The sequence below is a fragment of the Peromyscus californicus genome, unplaced genomic scaffold (assembly GCF_007827085.1).
Source record: "Peromyscus californicus insignis strain IS unplaced genomic scaffold, ASM782708v3 Scaffold_12__1_contigs__length_115047231, whole genome shotgun sequence".
Classification (NCBI taxonomy): Eukaryota; Metazoa; Chordata; class Mammalia; order Rodentia; family Cricetidae; genus Peromyscus; species Peromyscus californicus.
Window position 1 is genome coordinate 108644359 of NW_026294413.1, and position 16658 is coordinate 108661016.

At 40.9% G+C, this 16658-nt stretch overlaps 1 protein-coding gene across 1 annotated transcript in view; it reads left to right on the plus strand.

The window, feature by feature from the left end:
* The first annotated feature begins 4034 nt into the window (after nt 1–4034).
* The window catches only part of LOC128106999 (cadherin-related family member 3-like), an 87514-nt gene continuing 74890 nt past the window's right edge, over nt 4035–16658 (plus strand). The window contains exons 1-3 of the mRNA XM_052732359.1: nt 4035–4044; nt 4234–4430; nt 7164–7335. Of these exons, the coding sequence (XP_052588319.1) occupies nt 4035–4044; nt 4234–4430; nt 7164–7335 (379 nt within the window). The remainder of the gene's footprint in view (nt 4045–4233; nt 4431–7163; nt 7336–16658) is intronic.

Consider the following 16658-nt stretch of genomic DNA (forward strand, 5'->3'; position numbering starts at 1 on the left):
TATACATATAGAAAGTTATCCATTTCTTTCATTTTTTTAAATTTTTATTTATTGATTTTACATACCAACCACAGATTCCCCCCCTCACATTCCTCCTCACCCCCAACCTTCTCCCTCCTCCTCCCCTCCTCTAACAGGGTAAGTTCTCCAATGGGGGCACAGCTAAGCTTGGTACATTCAGTTGAGGCAGGACCAAGCCCCTCCCTGATTTATCAGTGTGAGCAAGGTGTCCAACTATAGGTAATGGGATCCAGAAAGCTGGCTCATGCACCAGGGATAGATCCTGATCACACTGCCAGGGGCCCCTGAAACAGACAAAGCTACACAACTGTCTCCCCTATGCAGAGGGCCTAGTCCAGTCCCATGCAGGTTCCACAGCTGTCAGTCTAAAGTTCATGAGTTCCCATGAGCTTGGTTCAGTAGTCTCTGTAGATTTTCCTATTATGATCTTGATCCCCCCTTGCTCATATCATTCCTCTTCCCTCTCTTTGTCTGGACTCTCAGAGCTCAGCCTGGTGCATGGCTGTGGATCTCTGCACCTGCTTCCATCAGTTACTGGATGAAGGTTCTATGATGACAGTTAGGGTATTCACCAATTTGATTACCAGGTTAGGCCAGTTCAGGCACCCTCTCCACTGTTGCTAGTAGTCTAATCTGGGGTCATTCTTGTGGATTCCTGGGAATTTCCCTAGCACCAGGTTTCTCTCTTACCCCATAATGTCTCCCTCTATCAAGATATCTCTTTCATTGCTCTCCCACTCTGTCCCTCCCCCAGCTTGACCATCAGTTCCCTCATGTTCTCATCCCCCATCCCCTACCCTCTATTGCCCCCCTCATCCACTGTCCTCTATTGCCCCCCTCTTCCCCTTCTCTATATTGCCCCCCCATCTCCAGTTTACTCATCAGGATCTCCTCTGTTTCCTTGTCCCAAGGTGATCTGTAAAACCCTCGGGTCCTCCTTGTTTTCTAGCTTCTCTGGAGGATTGTAGTCTGATTATCCTTTGATTTACATCAAAGGATAATTTATGAGTGAGAACATACCATGTTTGTCCTTCTGAGTCTGGGTTACCTCACGCAGAATATTTCCTAGTTCCATCCAGCTTAGTGGAGTATGGATTTTAAAAGTATGTCCTTTATATTCTATGACATTTTTTAGTGTCTGTTATCTTTCCCTTTACATTTCTAGTTTTATTAACTTGGGTCTTCTCTTTCTTTCTTTTGGTTAAATTTGTCTAAAGTTTTGTTACTCTTGTTAATATTTTTAAAGAACAAACTTCATTTCATTGATACTTTGTATTGTTTTATTTTTTCATTTCTATTTCATTAATTTCAATGTTAATTTTAATTATCTCTGCCTGTTTACAATTTTTGGATGTTTTTCTTGCTTTTTAAATGACTTCAGGTGCATCATTAAGTTATTAATTTGAGACCTCTCTAATGTTTTATGTAGGGACATAATGCTGTGAGCTTTCCCCTTAGGGTGACTTTGTTGTTCTCACAGATTTCAGTGTGTTTTGTTCCATTCTGGTTTTTAAATTTTTAAAGTTTCCTTCATTTTCCTTTTCTGACTCCATTATCATGTTGTTTAGTTTGTACACTTTCTGTATATTCTATTGTTGTTTATAAAACTTTATTCTATTGTGGTCAGATAGAATGCAGAGTGTTATTTCAGTTTTCTTCTGTTTTTTTGAGACTTGCTTTCTGTCCTAATATGTGGTTGATTTTGGAGAAAGTTTCATGGAATGATGAGAAGAAAGTGTTCTCTTTTATGTTTAAGTGGAATGTTTTGTAGATGTTTATTAGCTCCATTTAGTTTATGGTATCATGGGCTCTTCTAGGTTTGGGAAAGTTTCTTCTTTGATTGTACTGAAAATACTCGTTATGCCTTTGTTACGGTATTCTTCTCCTGTACCCATAACTCAAAAATTAGATCTTTTTATGGTGTTCCCAAACTCTCCCATGTTATGTTCATATATTTATTTAAACATTCTCCTTGATTTTTACTGAGCCATCCAATTCCTCTACTTTTTCTTGTAGCCCGCTTTCTGTTTTTGACATGACCTATTCTATTGGGGAGGCTTTCCAGCAGTTTTTAATTTGGCTTATTGAGTTTTTATTTTCCAGCATCATTTCAGTTTAGCTTTTCTTCAGCAATTCTATGTCTTTTTTAATTTAATTTTCATATCTTGGTTTGACTCCCTTATTTAATTCAGCTCTTTTTGAGGGATGTTCTTTGCATTATTTGTTCATAGTTATAATTATTCTTTGAAAGATCTTTCAGGTCATTTCCAATAGAATTTATTACTATAGGGTTAGTAACTTTTGTTGGGACATGTTGTCTTGTTTTCATCTCTTTTGTTTCTGTATCAGGACTTGTGCATCTGAAGTAGTGTGCTAGTTGCTTATTTCTTTTTGCACAAATAATCTTTTCTTTTTTTTTTTTGGTTTTTCGAGACAGGGTTTCTCTGTGTAGCTTTGTGCCTTTTCCTGGAACTCACTTGGTAGCCCAGGCTGGCCTCGAACTCACAGAAATCCGCCTGGCTCTGCCTCCCGAGTGCTGGGATTAAAGGCGTGCGCCACCACCGCCCGGCTACAAATAATCTTTTCTATTTCCAGGTAGGCATGTGCAATGTTCAGGACTTCCTCTGAGGGTTTGAGACCTTGCTTTCTTATGTGGAACTTGTGTTGAGGATTCCAGGTTCTATCCCTAGAATTTTGAGGGTCCTCTGCTCTCTGCCTGAACAGTATTCAAAGGACAGCACATTCCTTGCTGGTCTTCTCCTCTACTGCCTTCTGATGTGGTCTGTAAGACTAGCATTCTGTGTGGAGTGAGCTCTCTGCAACCCAAGGTTGGAGACAGCAGGTGTAGGGGAGTTAGGTGTGTAGTCAGGAGGTCTGTGGGAGGGATGTGGCTCCTTGGGTAGTCAGGCTGGGGTCTGCAAGGTGGACTGTGCTACCTGTATGAGGTGCATGGCTCTAACTTGTCTTCAGGTACCAGGAGCTGGTATTTATGGTGGGTGGTGCTAGTTGTATGTGGTGCACAGGTCTCCAGAGTTCTCTGGTGGTGTCATGGGCTGAGGTGGGCAGTGATACTTGTGAGGTGTGGTGGCTCCATGAGGTCTTCAGGGGGTGGGCCTGAAATGATCATTTTAAGAGTAGAGGGGCAGTGGTTTCTGTTTTCAGGATGCCAGCTTACTCTTTTCATTTTCCAAAGTTCTGAGAGTCTAGCCAGAGTCTACCTTAACTAAAGACAAGAGTCAGTTGAAATTAAGGAGAGAAAACAAAGAAAGAGGGAAAATGAGAATCAAAGTAGACAACTTCAGTGAGGTATGTAGTAGCCAGTTGCTCTGAATGCATTGTGAATTTTAGTGTTAAGTAATTTCTCAATACTGCTTGGTAGATGATACAGCAAACAATGTAATTCAGGGAACTATTTTTACCAGCCTTCCACACAGTGTCTAATAAAATATATAATGAATTGTTGTAAGATGAGATTTACAACTGCCATGACTATGAATGGGGAAATCTGTATTAAGAATAATGACCAATGATCCACATAGCTTCTCTCTTAAATGGTGGTGATTGGATGTCCATGAGGTTAAGACAAAGGCATTTCTTATGAAGTGACAATACTTGGTCTCCAGCTTTAGAAAATAATGAGTGTTTGCCTAAGTGTCCATATGGCTAGTGACCTGCAAGGCTGGGACCTGAGTCAAAGTGTTTGTGAAATTCAAAAGCGCCCCTTTAATCGGTTCTCCTTCTTCACCCTCAGAGCTACTGTTATCTCTTTATAGGTAGATGCATTCCCCAAATTTGACCCTATGAGCTTTTGATTTTCCAGCCTTTTATTCCTCCCCAATTTACTCCACTTCACAAAATAATTTCAACCATATAAGAGCATAGGATATGAATCTGGCAATTTTGGGTTAAAATTCTAGCGCTGCCATTGGTTAACTGTGACATTTAAGGCCATTTTTGTGCCTTTAACTTTCTTCAGCATAAAACAGAACTGACAGTAGTTGTCTCAGGCTAACATGCTAGCTCGTGAGTAACAAAGGTCCCAGATCCTCAACAAGCCTACCAACCCAACTCAACTCATTATCAAGAATCCCAAGTCAAAAAAAAAAATGTACTCAGTATGCATTGTGCTTTTCCTCTGTGGCTTCAAATATGAAAGATGTTGAGAAGCCTCACAGAAATCTTTATAAAGTATAGTTTTGTGTTTTCTCTAAGGTGTTCGAGCTGCTCCGACGTTTTTTGTGGAGAATGCTAGCTCCCTCCTGGAAAACGCCTCTGATCACACAGTGGTTGCCATGGTCACCGTGTCTCTCTCACCTCACACTTCTCTGGTTGGAGATCCTGTTATTCTTAATGCCAGCCCTGTGGTGCATCCTTTCGTGCTGGCTCATAGATTCTCACATCGGTGGGATGTAAGTATGGAGGCAGGTAGTATTAGCACACTTTAAGAGATCTAAATGAGACCATCTTCTCTGCCTTACTTTCTACTGCTTGTGTAATTTGGTATGTGTGTGTTCTTTGTTTCAGCCTTTTTATTTTTTGAGACAGGGTTTCTCTCTCTGTGTAGCCCCTGGCTGCCCTGGAACTCACTCTATATATAGATCAGGCTGGCCTTGAACTCACAGAGATCCTCCTGCCACTGCCTCCCAAGTGCTGTGATTAAAGGTGTACATCACCACATCTGGCTAGTTTTAGCCTTTTGAGATTGTATAGTTTTAGGTGGCCTTGAACTCCTGATCCTCCTTTCTTGCCACTCCAAATCCTGGGATTATAGGCCCTCTTGCATGCTTTTAATTAATTTAACATTCTACTCTTTGGGACCTATGATGTGTCAAATATTCTCAGAATCCATGAGAATAACAAGGAACACCAGTTTTGCAGGTACTTATTAAGGATCCAGTCAGATGCAAGGTAATGCCTGCTTCTCATTGCATCTACTTGTTTGTAGGAATACATGCAAATTAAGTGTATACACACAAATATAAAATTGTCAATATTACCCGAGGAATGAAATACAAATCTCAGGTGAGAGTACCAAACAAGGACATATGATATAGTCAGGGTTCCCTTCAAGTAGAATTATATGCAGTTATTATTAGTAGTCTGTAGAATGGGCAGAAATTGAATAAATGAAGGAGAGAATGTTATAGGTCATGTCGAAAGGTGATGTAGGAAGAAGGATCTTGATAAAGAGAAGGGACTAAAGGATCAGTGTGACCAGATCTGAACAGGGAGCGTGGTGCGAAATCTGACTGCCAAGGAGATGAAGGACAGAGCTTGTAGGGCCTGAGAGATGTGCTGGGAAATGCTATTTATTATTTTGATCTTATAAAGCTAATTCTCCTAATGGGGTGATGTTCAGATAGTCATATTGCTCATTATAAGAGCTTTGGGGTCCCTAAGATCAGGGTTACCCAAATATGCTGTAAACCTATTGCATGCATAGCATTCACCTGGTCCCTTTGCATTGCCCCCAGAGACCTACAAGAGGATTCAGTGTAACACATCTTCAGACACAGTTGAACTGCCCTAGGCTGGTTTGGCCCCAGGCTGTGCTTCTCTCTCCCTCCAGGCACTCAGTACAGTTACTTGCAGAAGCATCTTCCATCAGGGTGAAAGAAAGCAAGAGGATACTTGCTTGAGCCCAGGTGTACATTTAAAGACTCACATCTACTCATAAGCTATTGACTGAAGCAAGTCACATGTCTAAGCCAAAGGAACTGCAAAGTCACATGGCAAAGGGCATGAGTACAGGAAAGAGCAAAGCATCAGAAACATAAAAACTGTGGAGTGTGCCAGAAAAGAGACATGATCTGCTAATGCTCTAAAAGGATCAGCTAGAAGCTGCAATGGGCACATATTCTAGGGCAGTGGTTCTCAACTTTCCTAATGCTTTGACACTTTAATACAGTTCCTCATGTTGTGGTGACCCCAACCATAGAATTATTTTCATTGCTACTTCATAACTGTGATTTTGATACTGTTATGAATTGTATTGTAAATGTCTGATGTGCAGGGTATCTGATATTCGACCCCTGTGAAAGAGTTGTTTGACTCCCATTAGGTCACAATCCACAGGTTGAGAACCACTGTTCTAGAGGAACAGGGAAGGTATTTAATAGGACCTGGGGTATCCTTACCAAGTCTTGGCATTGTCAACCTTTAAAATTTGATCCCACTATGAATTTGGTAGAAAATGCCATCTTGTACTTGTTCTCCATTCAACTTCCATTATAAGCCCAACCAGCAAAATGGTGCCAATCTCGCTGATCACCATTTCCTGTTGTTATAATCATGAGGTAAACTGAGAAGCCTACTTTTCCTCCGTGGCTCCTCTGGTTATGAGCAATATGAACTTGGGTAAATTACTTGATTTTCAATGTTTCTGTTTTTTTTCTGTAAAATGAGATGAACAGTTGTTGATAAAACAATTCTGTGAGATAGTGTATGTAAAGTTCCATGCTGCTGCTTAGGCCATTATAAACAGTTGATACCTAGTATTTGTTCTATATAAACATATTTATAATTCAATACTCCACTATGTTACAATTATTAAAAAACAAGAAATGTGGCCACATAATTAAAATGATATCCTCACTATGTGTGTAAATACACCCCTTTAATCTCAGTACTAAGGACTGAGAATATAGAATCACAACTTTGAGCCTGTCTGAATACATGATGAGGCCTTTGGTGTTGGAACAAAATCAAATTGTCAGGTGTGGTGGCTCACAGTTGTAATCCTAGAATTTGAGAGGCTGAGACAGAAGGATTGCTATGAGTTTAAAGCCATCTTGTTTTAGAAATCAAGATATAGGTCTACCTGGGCTATTGTATGAGACTATGTCTCAACAAACTAGCTAATCAACCAACTAACTAAAACAAAAAGACCAAACCCAAACCAAAAACATACAGTATCATAGACTAGCACTAGATAGCATTAAAATCAGTTTGATGGTGAGATAACTTCATAGTATAAAAACATGCCTGCAAATGAAGATCCACCTTTACTATTGCACAGGAGAAGAGGGCGCCCTCCATTTTACTTAGGGCTTTACATCTGTGTCTTTATTCTTTCTTCTTTGCTCTCTATATGAAGCCAATCATTTGATCCTCCTTTATTGTGCTCTTTTTTACAATTTTAGTTAATTATCACTGGAGTACCCAAGCTGGACTTTGAGGTGGTAGCACTCTACTCCTTAACAATATATGCCAAAGACAGCCACGAGGCAACAGCATCACAGACCATTTTTGTTCAGATTGAAGATGTGAATGAGCCACCTACTTTCACTGGATCGCTTGCTCAGGAAGATCAAGGTACCAGGGGTCTGTTTTGGGGAAAGGAAGCCCTGTGGACATAGATATAGGTCCTATACCATTATGTCTTATGTGCTTTTATGGTACCTTGGCTGTAAAACTAAAGGGGAATAATAATTGGCAATGGTTGTGCTGGTGTGATGGCTCAGCAGGTAAATGCATTTGTGATGTAAGCCTGATGATCAGAATTTGACCTGGGAACCCACGGTAGAAGTAGAGAATTTCCTGAAAGTAGTTTCCTGAATTCCACACACATTATGATATATGCATGCTCCCCTACACACACACACACATACACACACTCACATGCACACATATATGTACAAACACACACATATTAAATAGCTGATGTGTACTGGGCCACGACTATGTACAAACACCATCCTGAAAGCTTTAAGTGGATTGTTTTGTTTAATGCTCACAACACTGGAGGTAAGTTCTTCTTTCCCTTAGTTCCACCACACAGAAAATAGACTTAGGTCTATTAGCTAGAGTTTTCCTGCCTGGCCCAGTCAGGACAAATCTCTCTCACCCGCCATTCCCACAGCCGCTCAGACCCAACCAAGTAAACACAGAGACTTATATTGCTTACAAACTGTATGGCTATGGCAGGCTTCTTGTTATCTACTTCTTCTATCTTAAATTAACTTATAGATAAATTAACCCATTTCTATTTATCTATAAGTTGCCACATGGCTTGTAGCTTACCAGTATCTTTACATGTTGCTTGTCATGGCGGCAGCTGGCAGCGTCTCTCTGATTCAGCCTTTCACTTCCCAGCATTCTCCTCTCTGCTTGTCCCGCCTATACTTCCTGCTTGGCTACTGGCCAATCAGTGTTTTATTTATTAACCAATCAGAGCAACACATTTGACATACAGAACATCCCACAGCATTTCCCCTTTTCTTTTTTTCAAAAAGGAAGATTTTAACTTTTACATAGTAAAATTACAGATAACAAAACAAATGGTGCCCAACATGGTGGCAAGAGTTTCCACCTAAAACCTCAGAAAGAAGATTCCAAAACGGACCTTAAAACAGCTTCCTAGTTGTCTCTCTCAAGTTAGCAGCAGCCTGTGGGTTTGAGCTACTCTATGGCAGGTTTGTGACATACATGCTTGACCTACGCACAGAGGTGTCTCCAAGCTGCACACTCTGCTGTGTGTTGGATATAGTTTTTGCTAGTTAAAAAAAAAGAGATTTCTGGGCTACACACTGCTTTGATAGAAGCATAGGACCATTGTTTCTAAGAGTAGATGGCTCCCAGAGCTGGTGGTAAACTGTACCACTGCCATGTTGGGAAGCCGAGGTGGGCGGAGCCAGCAGCCACAGCAGGCCTTTCAGTCTTAGAATGCTGCAGTTTAAAGCAATAGTTACACAATAAGGCATATTCAGATGGAACAAGACTTTAAATGCTTTACAATGTGTGTAAAAATGTATGTAGACTTGGAAGAGAGAGAAATATATATATATATATATATATATATATATATATATATATATAAAGAAAGAAATAGATAGTTTTAAAAAATAAAATCTTTAAAGAGACAGTAAAGGTAGTATAAAAAATAAGCCATGTAAAGATGGATATTGCACAGAGAATCTGGATTGTGTTGTCTTTGGGATTTTTAACTGCAGAAAAACAATTGATCGTAAAAGCTATTGAGTTAAGCCAATGTATATTTTAAAGGCACCTTGACTTCAAAATTTGGATCTAAGGACATGTTGCTTTGGAAAGGAGGCTCTGCTTTTGTTTCCACAGAAAGTCAGAGACTATGTATTTGTTCCAGATTAAGATACATCAGGTTTGACCAGCCAAGACCCCCTGAAAAGTCTCCGATGACACCATGGCCCAGGTGATCCAACATCCAGAAGAGTTTCAAGGCAACTGGCTCAGATGATACACCCTCACAGACTACTCCACAATCCTAAAATTTTCTTTGTGTCCCCATAAGATACAGTGCCCCCCTCCAGCAGGGCACCCTACAGAAGTAGTAAGAGAAGCTATGCCCAAATTCCCAAATGTACCAAGCTGACTTTGGAGATGGAATTGGCTCACTCCTTCTCTAAACCCAAACATATTGCTAAAATAAAAAAAAAAAGGTTAAGAGATTCTTTTGTCCCATATCAGAAGATCCCTTTGGTATGGGACAGAAAAAAAACAGTATTTTTATTTAAAACAAGTTGATTATAAATGCAATCTCTTTCTTTTTTTTCTTTTCTTTTCTTTTTTTTTTTTTTTTTTTTTGGTTTTTCGAGACAGGGTTTCTCTGTGTAGCTTTGCACCTTTCCTGGAACTCACTTGGTAGTCCAGGCTGGCCTCGAACTCACAGAGATCTGCCTGGCTCTGCTTCCCAAGTGCTGGGATTAAAGGCGCACAACACCACCGCCGGCGCAATCTCTTTCTAAAGAAGAAAGGAGGATAGTATAGATAATGATAGGATGAAAGGGTAGATTAATGAACTTACTTTCAGAGAACAACAACTTGCTTATAAATGTTTTACAATTGCTATAGATTTTAGTTTGTTGATACAAATTTAAAGTTAATTTTGTTATACTGTATGTACATTTCTACTCTTGTTTGAGGTATTATGTTTATGTAACTCATTTAGATTGTAATAGATAATTTAAAAATACAGATTAATAATTAGTCTTCTATGATAGTCAAACTTATAGTCATGTTGTTTTCTAGGTATACATAGATATAATTCAATTAGATAGGTAATCTTCAAACACTTCAAAGACCTTACAGAATATGGCATTTAAAATGTTTTAAAAATTTAGACTTTCTGAACAGTAAGGCATATCTGCTCCTGGTAGCACCGATTTACTTGAGAGAGGAGGCTGGGATTGAAGACACTCTATATAGAGTTTATCTTCACCTTGGCAAAAATAGCCATTTGGGCAAGAAACTGTTCTTGCCTGCACTGCTTGATCGACTGGACATGCAGGACCCATAGGAAGGTGACCACTGAACTTTGCTTGGTGAAATGGTCCTTCAGGTTCCTGCTTCACAGAGGAAGCTGCCAGACATTCTACAGGACACAGAGAAAAGTGATTGAGAGACTCTAGGTCTGTGGGCTGAAGACAGATGCCCCAACTTTACAAAGGAACTTTGGATGACTGTCCAGGCTGCCAGCTGTGTCTGTTTACTCTCGCAAGACTCCCGAAAGTTGCTTGCATCCTTCTCCCATTTCTCAGGTAATATTATATCCTTCTGAGGTCTTTGATGTAGTTGAAGCTAGATAGTTACAATTTTCCTTAGTTATGATAAAAGACAAGTTAGATATGAAACCTTAGATTCACAAATATAGGATAGATAGGATATCTTCTTTAATTTTGCCAAATACAAATAGACTAGATATTATAAATAGACAAGATATTTGTTTTGTTATATGTAATTTTACTATGTGAAAGTTAAAAACCTTCCTTTTTGAAAAAAAAAGAAAAGGGGAAGTGCTGTGGATATCGCTCTGTATAAATAAAATGCTGATTGGTCAGCAGCCAGGCAGGAAGTATAGGCGGGACAAGCAGAGAAGAGAATTCTGGGAACAGGAAGGCAGAGAGTCAGGAGATGCTGCCAGCCACTGCCATGAGAAGATGATAAGATACCGGTAAGCTGTGAGCCACATGGCAACTTATAGATTAATAGAAATGGGTTAATTTAAGATACAAGAACAGCTAGCAAGAAGCCTGCTGCGGCTATACAGTTTATAAATAATATAAGTCTCTGTGTGTTTACTTGGTTGGGTCTGAGCGGCTGCAGGACTGGCACGTGAGAGAGATTTGTCCTGACTGTGGGCCAGGCAGGACTGGAGAAAACTCTAGCTACAGGTAAAGTGACTTGCTCAGTATTGAAAACTATCCACATATTTGATCACACTAAAATCAATATCTTAAATGTGTCTAGTTGTTAAACTAAAAATGTCATGAGGTCTGTGGTGATGGTCTTTTTTTGCTCCTTGCTCTCTTATCATGTAGGCAGCTCTTTCTGTCAGTCTTTCTCATTCTATGAAGTCAAATATTTAATTCCAACTTGTGGAAAAAAATCCATACTGTCCAACTAAAATATAAAATGGTTCAGATGTAGGTATGCCTACTAACTAGACTTAGTTACTTGTCTTGTGTGAACCTCAGTCTCTTCATTGCTGACTTAGATGGGAACTATTTCCCACAGGTTCATGTTTCAACAATCATCCCTAGCAGGTGGCGCTGTTTTGGGAGGTCATGAATGTTTGGGAGGTGGAACATTACTGGAGGAAGCAGATCACTTGAGGCCTTAAGGTTTACTTCCCATCTGTGGTTGATATATTGTACACCCCAATAAACTTTTCTGGGGTCAGAGAACAGAACAGCCACTATATTAAGCACAGATTTAGGCAGTGGTAACACATGCCTTTAATCCTAGCATTCAGGACACAGAGATCCGTCTGGATCTCTGTGAGTTCCAAGCCACATTGGAAACAGCCAGGCATGGTGACACACACCTTTAATCCCAGGAAGTGATGGCAGGAAGCAGAAAGGTATGTAAGGCATGAGGACCAGGAACTAGGTCTTGTTAAGCTTTTAGGCTTTTTAGCAGCAGTTCAGCTGAGATCCATTCAGGTGAGGACTCAGAGGCTTCCAGTTTGAGGAAATAGGATCAGCTGAGTAGTTGGCAAGGTGAAGTTAGCTGTGTCTTGTTCTGCTTCTCTGACCTTTCAGAATTCACCCCAATACCTGGTTTCTGGGTTTGTTTTTTATTAATAAGACCATTTATGATTCGTGCTATACCCATCTACTTTGTTTTCTGTTCTGTGGAGAAATAAGGAGGTAAAGTGTTCTTGCTGCACAGTTCCACTGATATGGAGTCCCAGCTACCATCCTTTTTCCCCATGATATACTTTATCCTCTCAAAATATCAGCTAAACAAATCCATCCACCTCTAAGTAGCTTGTTGTCAGGAATTTAGTCATAGCAGGGAGAAAAGTAACTAACAAAATCATTGATTCAACTGAGATGTCAATTCTGCTTTGATGCAAGTCTTAGAGTTACTATTGATGTGATAAAACACCATGACCAAAAAGTAATTTGAGGAGTGTGGTGGTTTGAAAGACAATGGCCCCCAAAGGGAGCAGCACTCTTGGGAGGTATGGTCTTTTTGGAATAGGAATGGCCTTGTTGAGGGAAGTGTGTCACTGTGGGGTTGAGCTTTGAGGTCTCCTTTGCTCAAGCTGCACCCAGTGAGGCAGACCACTTCCTGCTGCCTACATATTAAGATGTAAAACTCTCAGCTCCTTCTCCAGCACCATGTCTGCCTGTTTGCCGTCATGTCCCACCATGATGATAATGGACTAAACCTCTGAAACTGTTAGCTACCCCATTAAATATTTTCCTTTGTAAGAATTGCTATGGTCAAAGTGTCTCTTCATAGCAATAGAAACTCTAAGACAGAGTTAGTACCAGGGACTAGGGCTTGTTGTGATAAGCTGGACCATGCTTTGTTTGACGGAGTATGAACCTTGCAACTGTGAATTAGAAAAGCATCTCAATGCTTTAGTGCTGCTTAATGGGGCATCCTAGTACGAGCGTGGAGGACATGTTGATTTGAGTGTCTTTTTGAGTGCGATTTGAATCGTGGGTTCTGGATCCAGAGGTTTCATGTTAGTGTGTGGCCTAGCAATCCTTCTTGTGATATTTTGGTGAAGAATGTGGCTGCCTTTTGCCATTGTCTGAAGGGTCTGCCTGAGGCTAAAGTGAAGAGTTTCAGATTAATTCTATGGGCAGAGGAAATCTCAAAACATCATAGTATACTCTATCATATAGTTGGTTATCAGCTAACTTTATTTATTTATTTATTTTTTTGGTTTTCAAGACAGGGTTTCTCTGTGTAGTTTTGCGCCTTTCCTGGAATTCACTTTGTAGACCAGGCTGGCCTCGAACTCACAGAGATCCGCCTGCCTCTGCCTCCCGAGTGCTGGGATTAAAGGCGTGCGCCACCACCGCCCGGCATTAGCTAACTTTAATGAAGATTTATAGTGAAAAGGAGCAAGCTGAGCAGGGTAAATCACAAAATGTAAAATTTGAGGAGAAAAAGAGTGGAAGAGAGCCAAATCCTGTGTTCAAGGAAATAAATGGATTAAGAAATGGAATAAAGGGAGTGGTGACCTCAAGGCAAGATCCCACCCAGCTAAGTTTCCAGCTAAGTGAAAAGGAATTAAAGAAAAGTTTAGATCCAGGTGTAGTGGTGCACACCTTTAATCCCAGCACTGGGAAGGCAGAGGCTGGTGGATCTCTTGAGTTTGAGGCCAGCCTGGTCTACAGAGCAAATTCCAGAACAGCCAAGCTCTGGCAGTGAAAGGAATCATGGAAAAACATACAGCTGGTGAAGCTGTAATTGAACAAGGGGGCCCTGTTCCAGCCCCATCAAGCAGCAGAAGATGGCAGCTTTGGCCACATGGTTCTGGCTTTAGAGTAAAGGATAGAAGAAAGGCATCATGGAATACCCCCACAACTAAGGAAAACCACTGAGGCCAGGCATGTGTCAGGAGTGTCCCTAAATGGAGACCTAGAGAGCCATTGAGTGAAGCTGGGAAGTTGAAGTCTGAATTGCCTTGGAGACCCCAGTATGTTACAGACACCAGAGCTGTGGGATACCTGCTGAGGAGAGCTGCTAACAGAGATAGGAACCAGCCCAAGAGAAAGAAGTGTGCTGCAGTCAACAAAGCTGAAGGGAGTTGGAGATCTAAAGAGCATTTTGACATCAGACATGGAGATGCAGAGTTTGGAGTTTGTCCAGCTGGTTTTCAGTCTTGCTTTGGTCCAGTATTTCCGCACTATGCTCCCTTCTCTATGTTTTAGACTGGTAATGTATATACCCTGTGCCACTGTATGTTGGAAGTATGTGATCTCCTTTTTGATTTTAATTTTATAGGGGATTAGAGTTAAGAAATTGCATGAATTTCAGAAGAGACTTTGAAGTTTGGACTTTAAAACATTGTCGAGACTATGGGGGCTTGTGAAGTTGGACTGAAATGCATTTTGCATTATGATATGGTTATAAGCTAATGGGGGACAGGGAATGGAATATGGTAGTTTGAATATAATTGGCCCCCATAATCTCATAGGGAGTGGCACTATTAGGAGGTGTGGCCTTGTTAAAGTAGGTGTTGTGGTGATATTTTTTCTGTGTACCCCAATAAAGTTTATCTGAGGATCAGAAGAAAAAGCCAGCCACTATAGTAAACATAGAGGCCAGGCAATGGTAGCACACACCTTAAATCCTATCACTTGGAAAGCAGAGATCCGTCTGGATCTCTGTGAGATCAAGACCACACTGGGAACAGAGCCAGTTGTGTTGGCACATGCCTTAAATCCCCGCACTAACCATAAAGGCCTGGAGGTCTGTACAGACAGACAGGAAGTGGCAGAGCTGGGCAGGAAGAGGAAGTGATGTAGCTGGGTGGAGAGAGGAAATGAGATGGCGGAACAGAAAGACATATGGGTATAGTTATACAGGAAGTAGGTCTCTTTGGCTGAGGATCTCCAAGTGGTGAGAACATGGCTGGCTTCTTTCTGCTTTTCTGATCTCTTGGTTATAACCCAATATCTGGCTCTGGTTTTTTTTTTATTAGTAAGACTGTTTAGCAATTTGTCAACAAGGTGTGGCCTTATTGGAGGAAATGTGTCACTGTGGGGTTGGGCTTTGAGGTTTTCTTTGCTCAGGCTACACCCAGTGAGATAGACCACTTCCTATTGTCTGCATATCAACATGTAAAATTCTCAGCTTCTTCTCCAGCACCGTGTCTGCCTGTTGCTGCCATGACAATAATGGATTAAATTTCTGAATGCAAGCCACCCCACTAACTGCTTTTCTTTATAAAAGTTGCCGTGGTCATGGTGTCTCTTCACAGCAATAGAAACCCTAACTAAGACAGGGAGTAAAAAGTTTATTTAGCTTACACTTCTGCATTGTAGTTCGTCATTAAAGGAAGGTAGGACAGGAACTCAAACAGGGCAGTAAATTGGAGGCAGCAGCTGAAGCAGAGGCCGTGAAGGGGTGTGGCTCTGTTTCTTCTTCCTTAGGATCATTGACTGCATTAGACCACAAGGGTGGAGAGAGCAGAAGTGGGCAACAGCGTTCAGGATGGGTATGGGCACAACAGAGACAGCCCTCCAGCACATGACTTCAGTGAATCAGCTCAACTTTATTCCATTGTATAAGAAATATATAGGATTGGGGAGCCTGGGGACAAACTCTAATTTATATTAAGTGGCATGCTCCTATCACAAGGCTTTGTATGTAGCAGTAGGGTCCTATAGCAGAGCTCCTAGCACAAATCTTCTAGCAGGAGACCCTATGCCAAGGGTCAAGCTAAAGATAAATCAGGCATCTGGCTTAGAGACAGCTTTCAGATCAGGTCAGTCATTTGGGCCCAGGGATGTTCTCCAGAAAAGGGCAGGTAGAGGCAGGCAGTTTCTCTGGGGAGGGAGGGTATTGGTGAAATTATTAAGGCTACTCCACTCTATGTAGTTAAAAGGAGATTTATTTAATGGCGTAACTTACAAATTAAGGGATAGGTAGGTTGCAGGGTCTGGGGAAGGTGTATCGCAGTCCAGTGGTGTTCTCTGAAGCTCTACTCAGTCCACCTCCACTGTTCAGGGTCCCAGAACAGAGAGAGGCTGGCCCATCCAGATCTTGGGTCTCCAGGCACCTCCCTTGGCCCCGCCTTGTAGGCGTGACAGTTGCTGAAGTCTCAATGGGGGTTGGAACTTCCAGATCAAAGCTGGAATGGCTACCCACTACATCTCCCCCTTTTTGTCTAAATAAAAAGGTTCTAACCTAATACAAAACTATATACAAAGAAATGATTATCAAATATTGTCCAGGAATAATGAGGGATAATGACCTAGATAAGATGGAACTACAACCAATGCAAATAATATCAAGCAATAATCACATACTAAAATCCAGAGAAGTATAGAGCATAGGTAAATGGCATGCTACAAAGATCATTTCAAATGGTGTCCTATCCTAAAGAACCTGAATCTAATACTTAATATGTTCTATCTAAGATTATATATATATATATATATATATATATATATATATATATACTAAGTTGTAACTATAACTGCTAGTCTTCAATCCCAGCAAAGACATGAGAAGGAATATAATGGTACCTGAGAAATGGTAGATGGATGCAAGCAACTTTTGGGAATCTTGCAAGAGCAGACTAAGAAAGCTGGCAGCCTGGACAGTCACCTAATGTTTCTCAGCATTGTTGGTGCATTCAAATTGGCTACAGGCCTAGAGTATCTGACAGACCATTTTCAGAAGCAGGA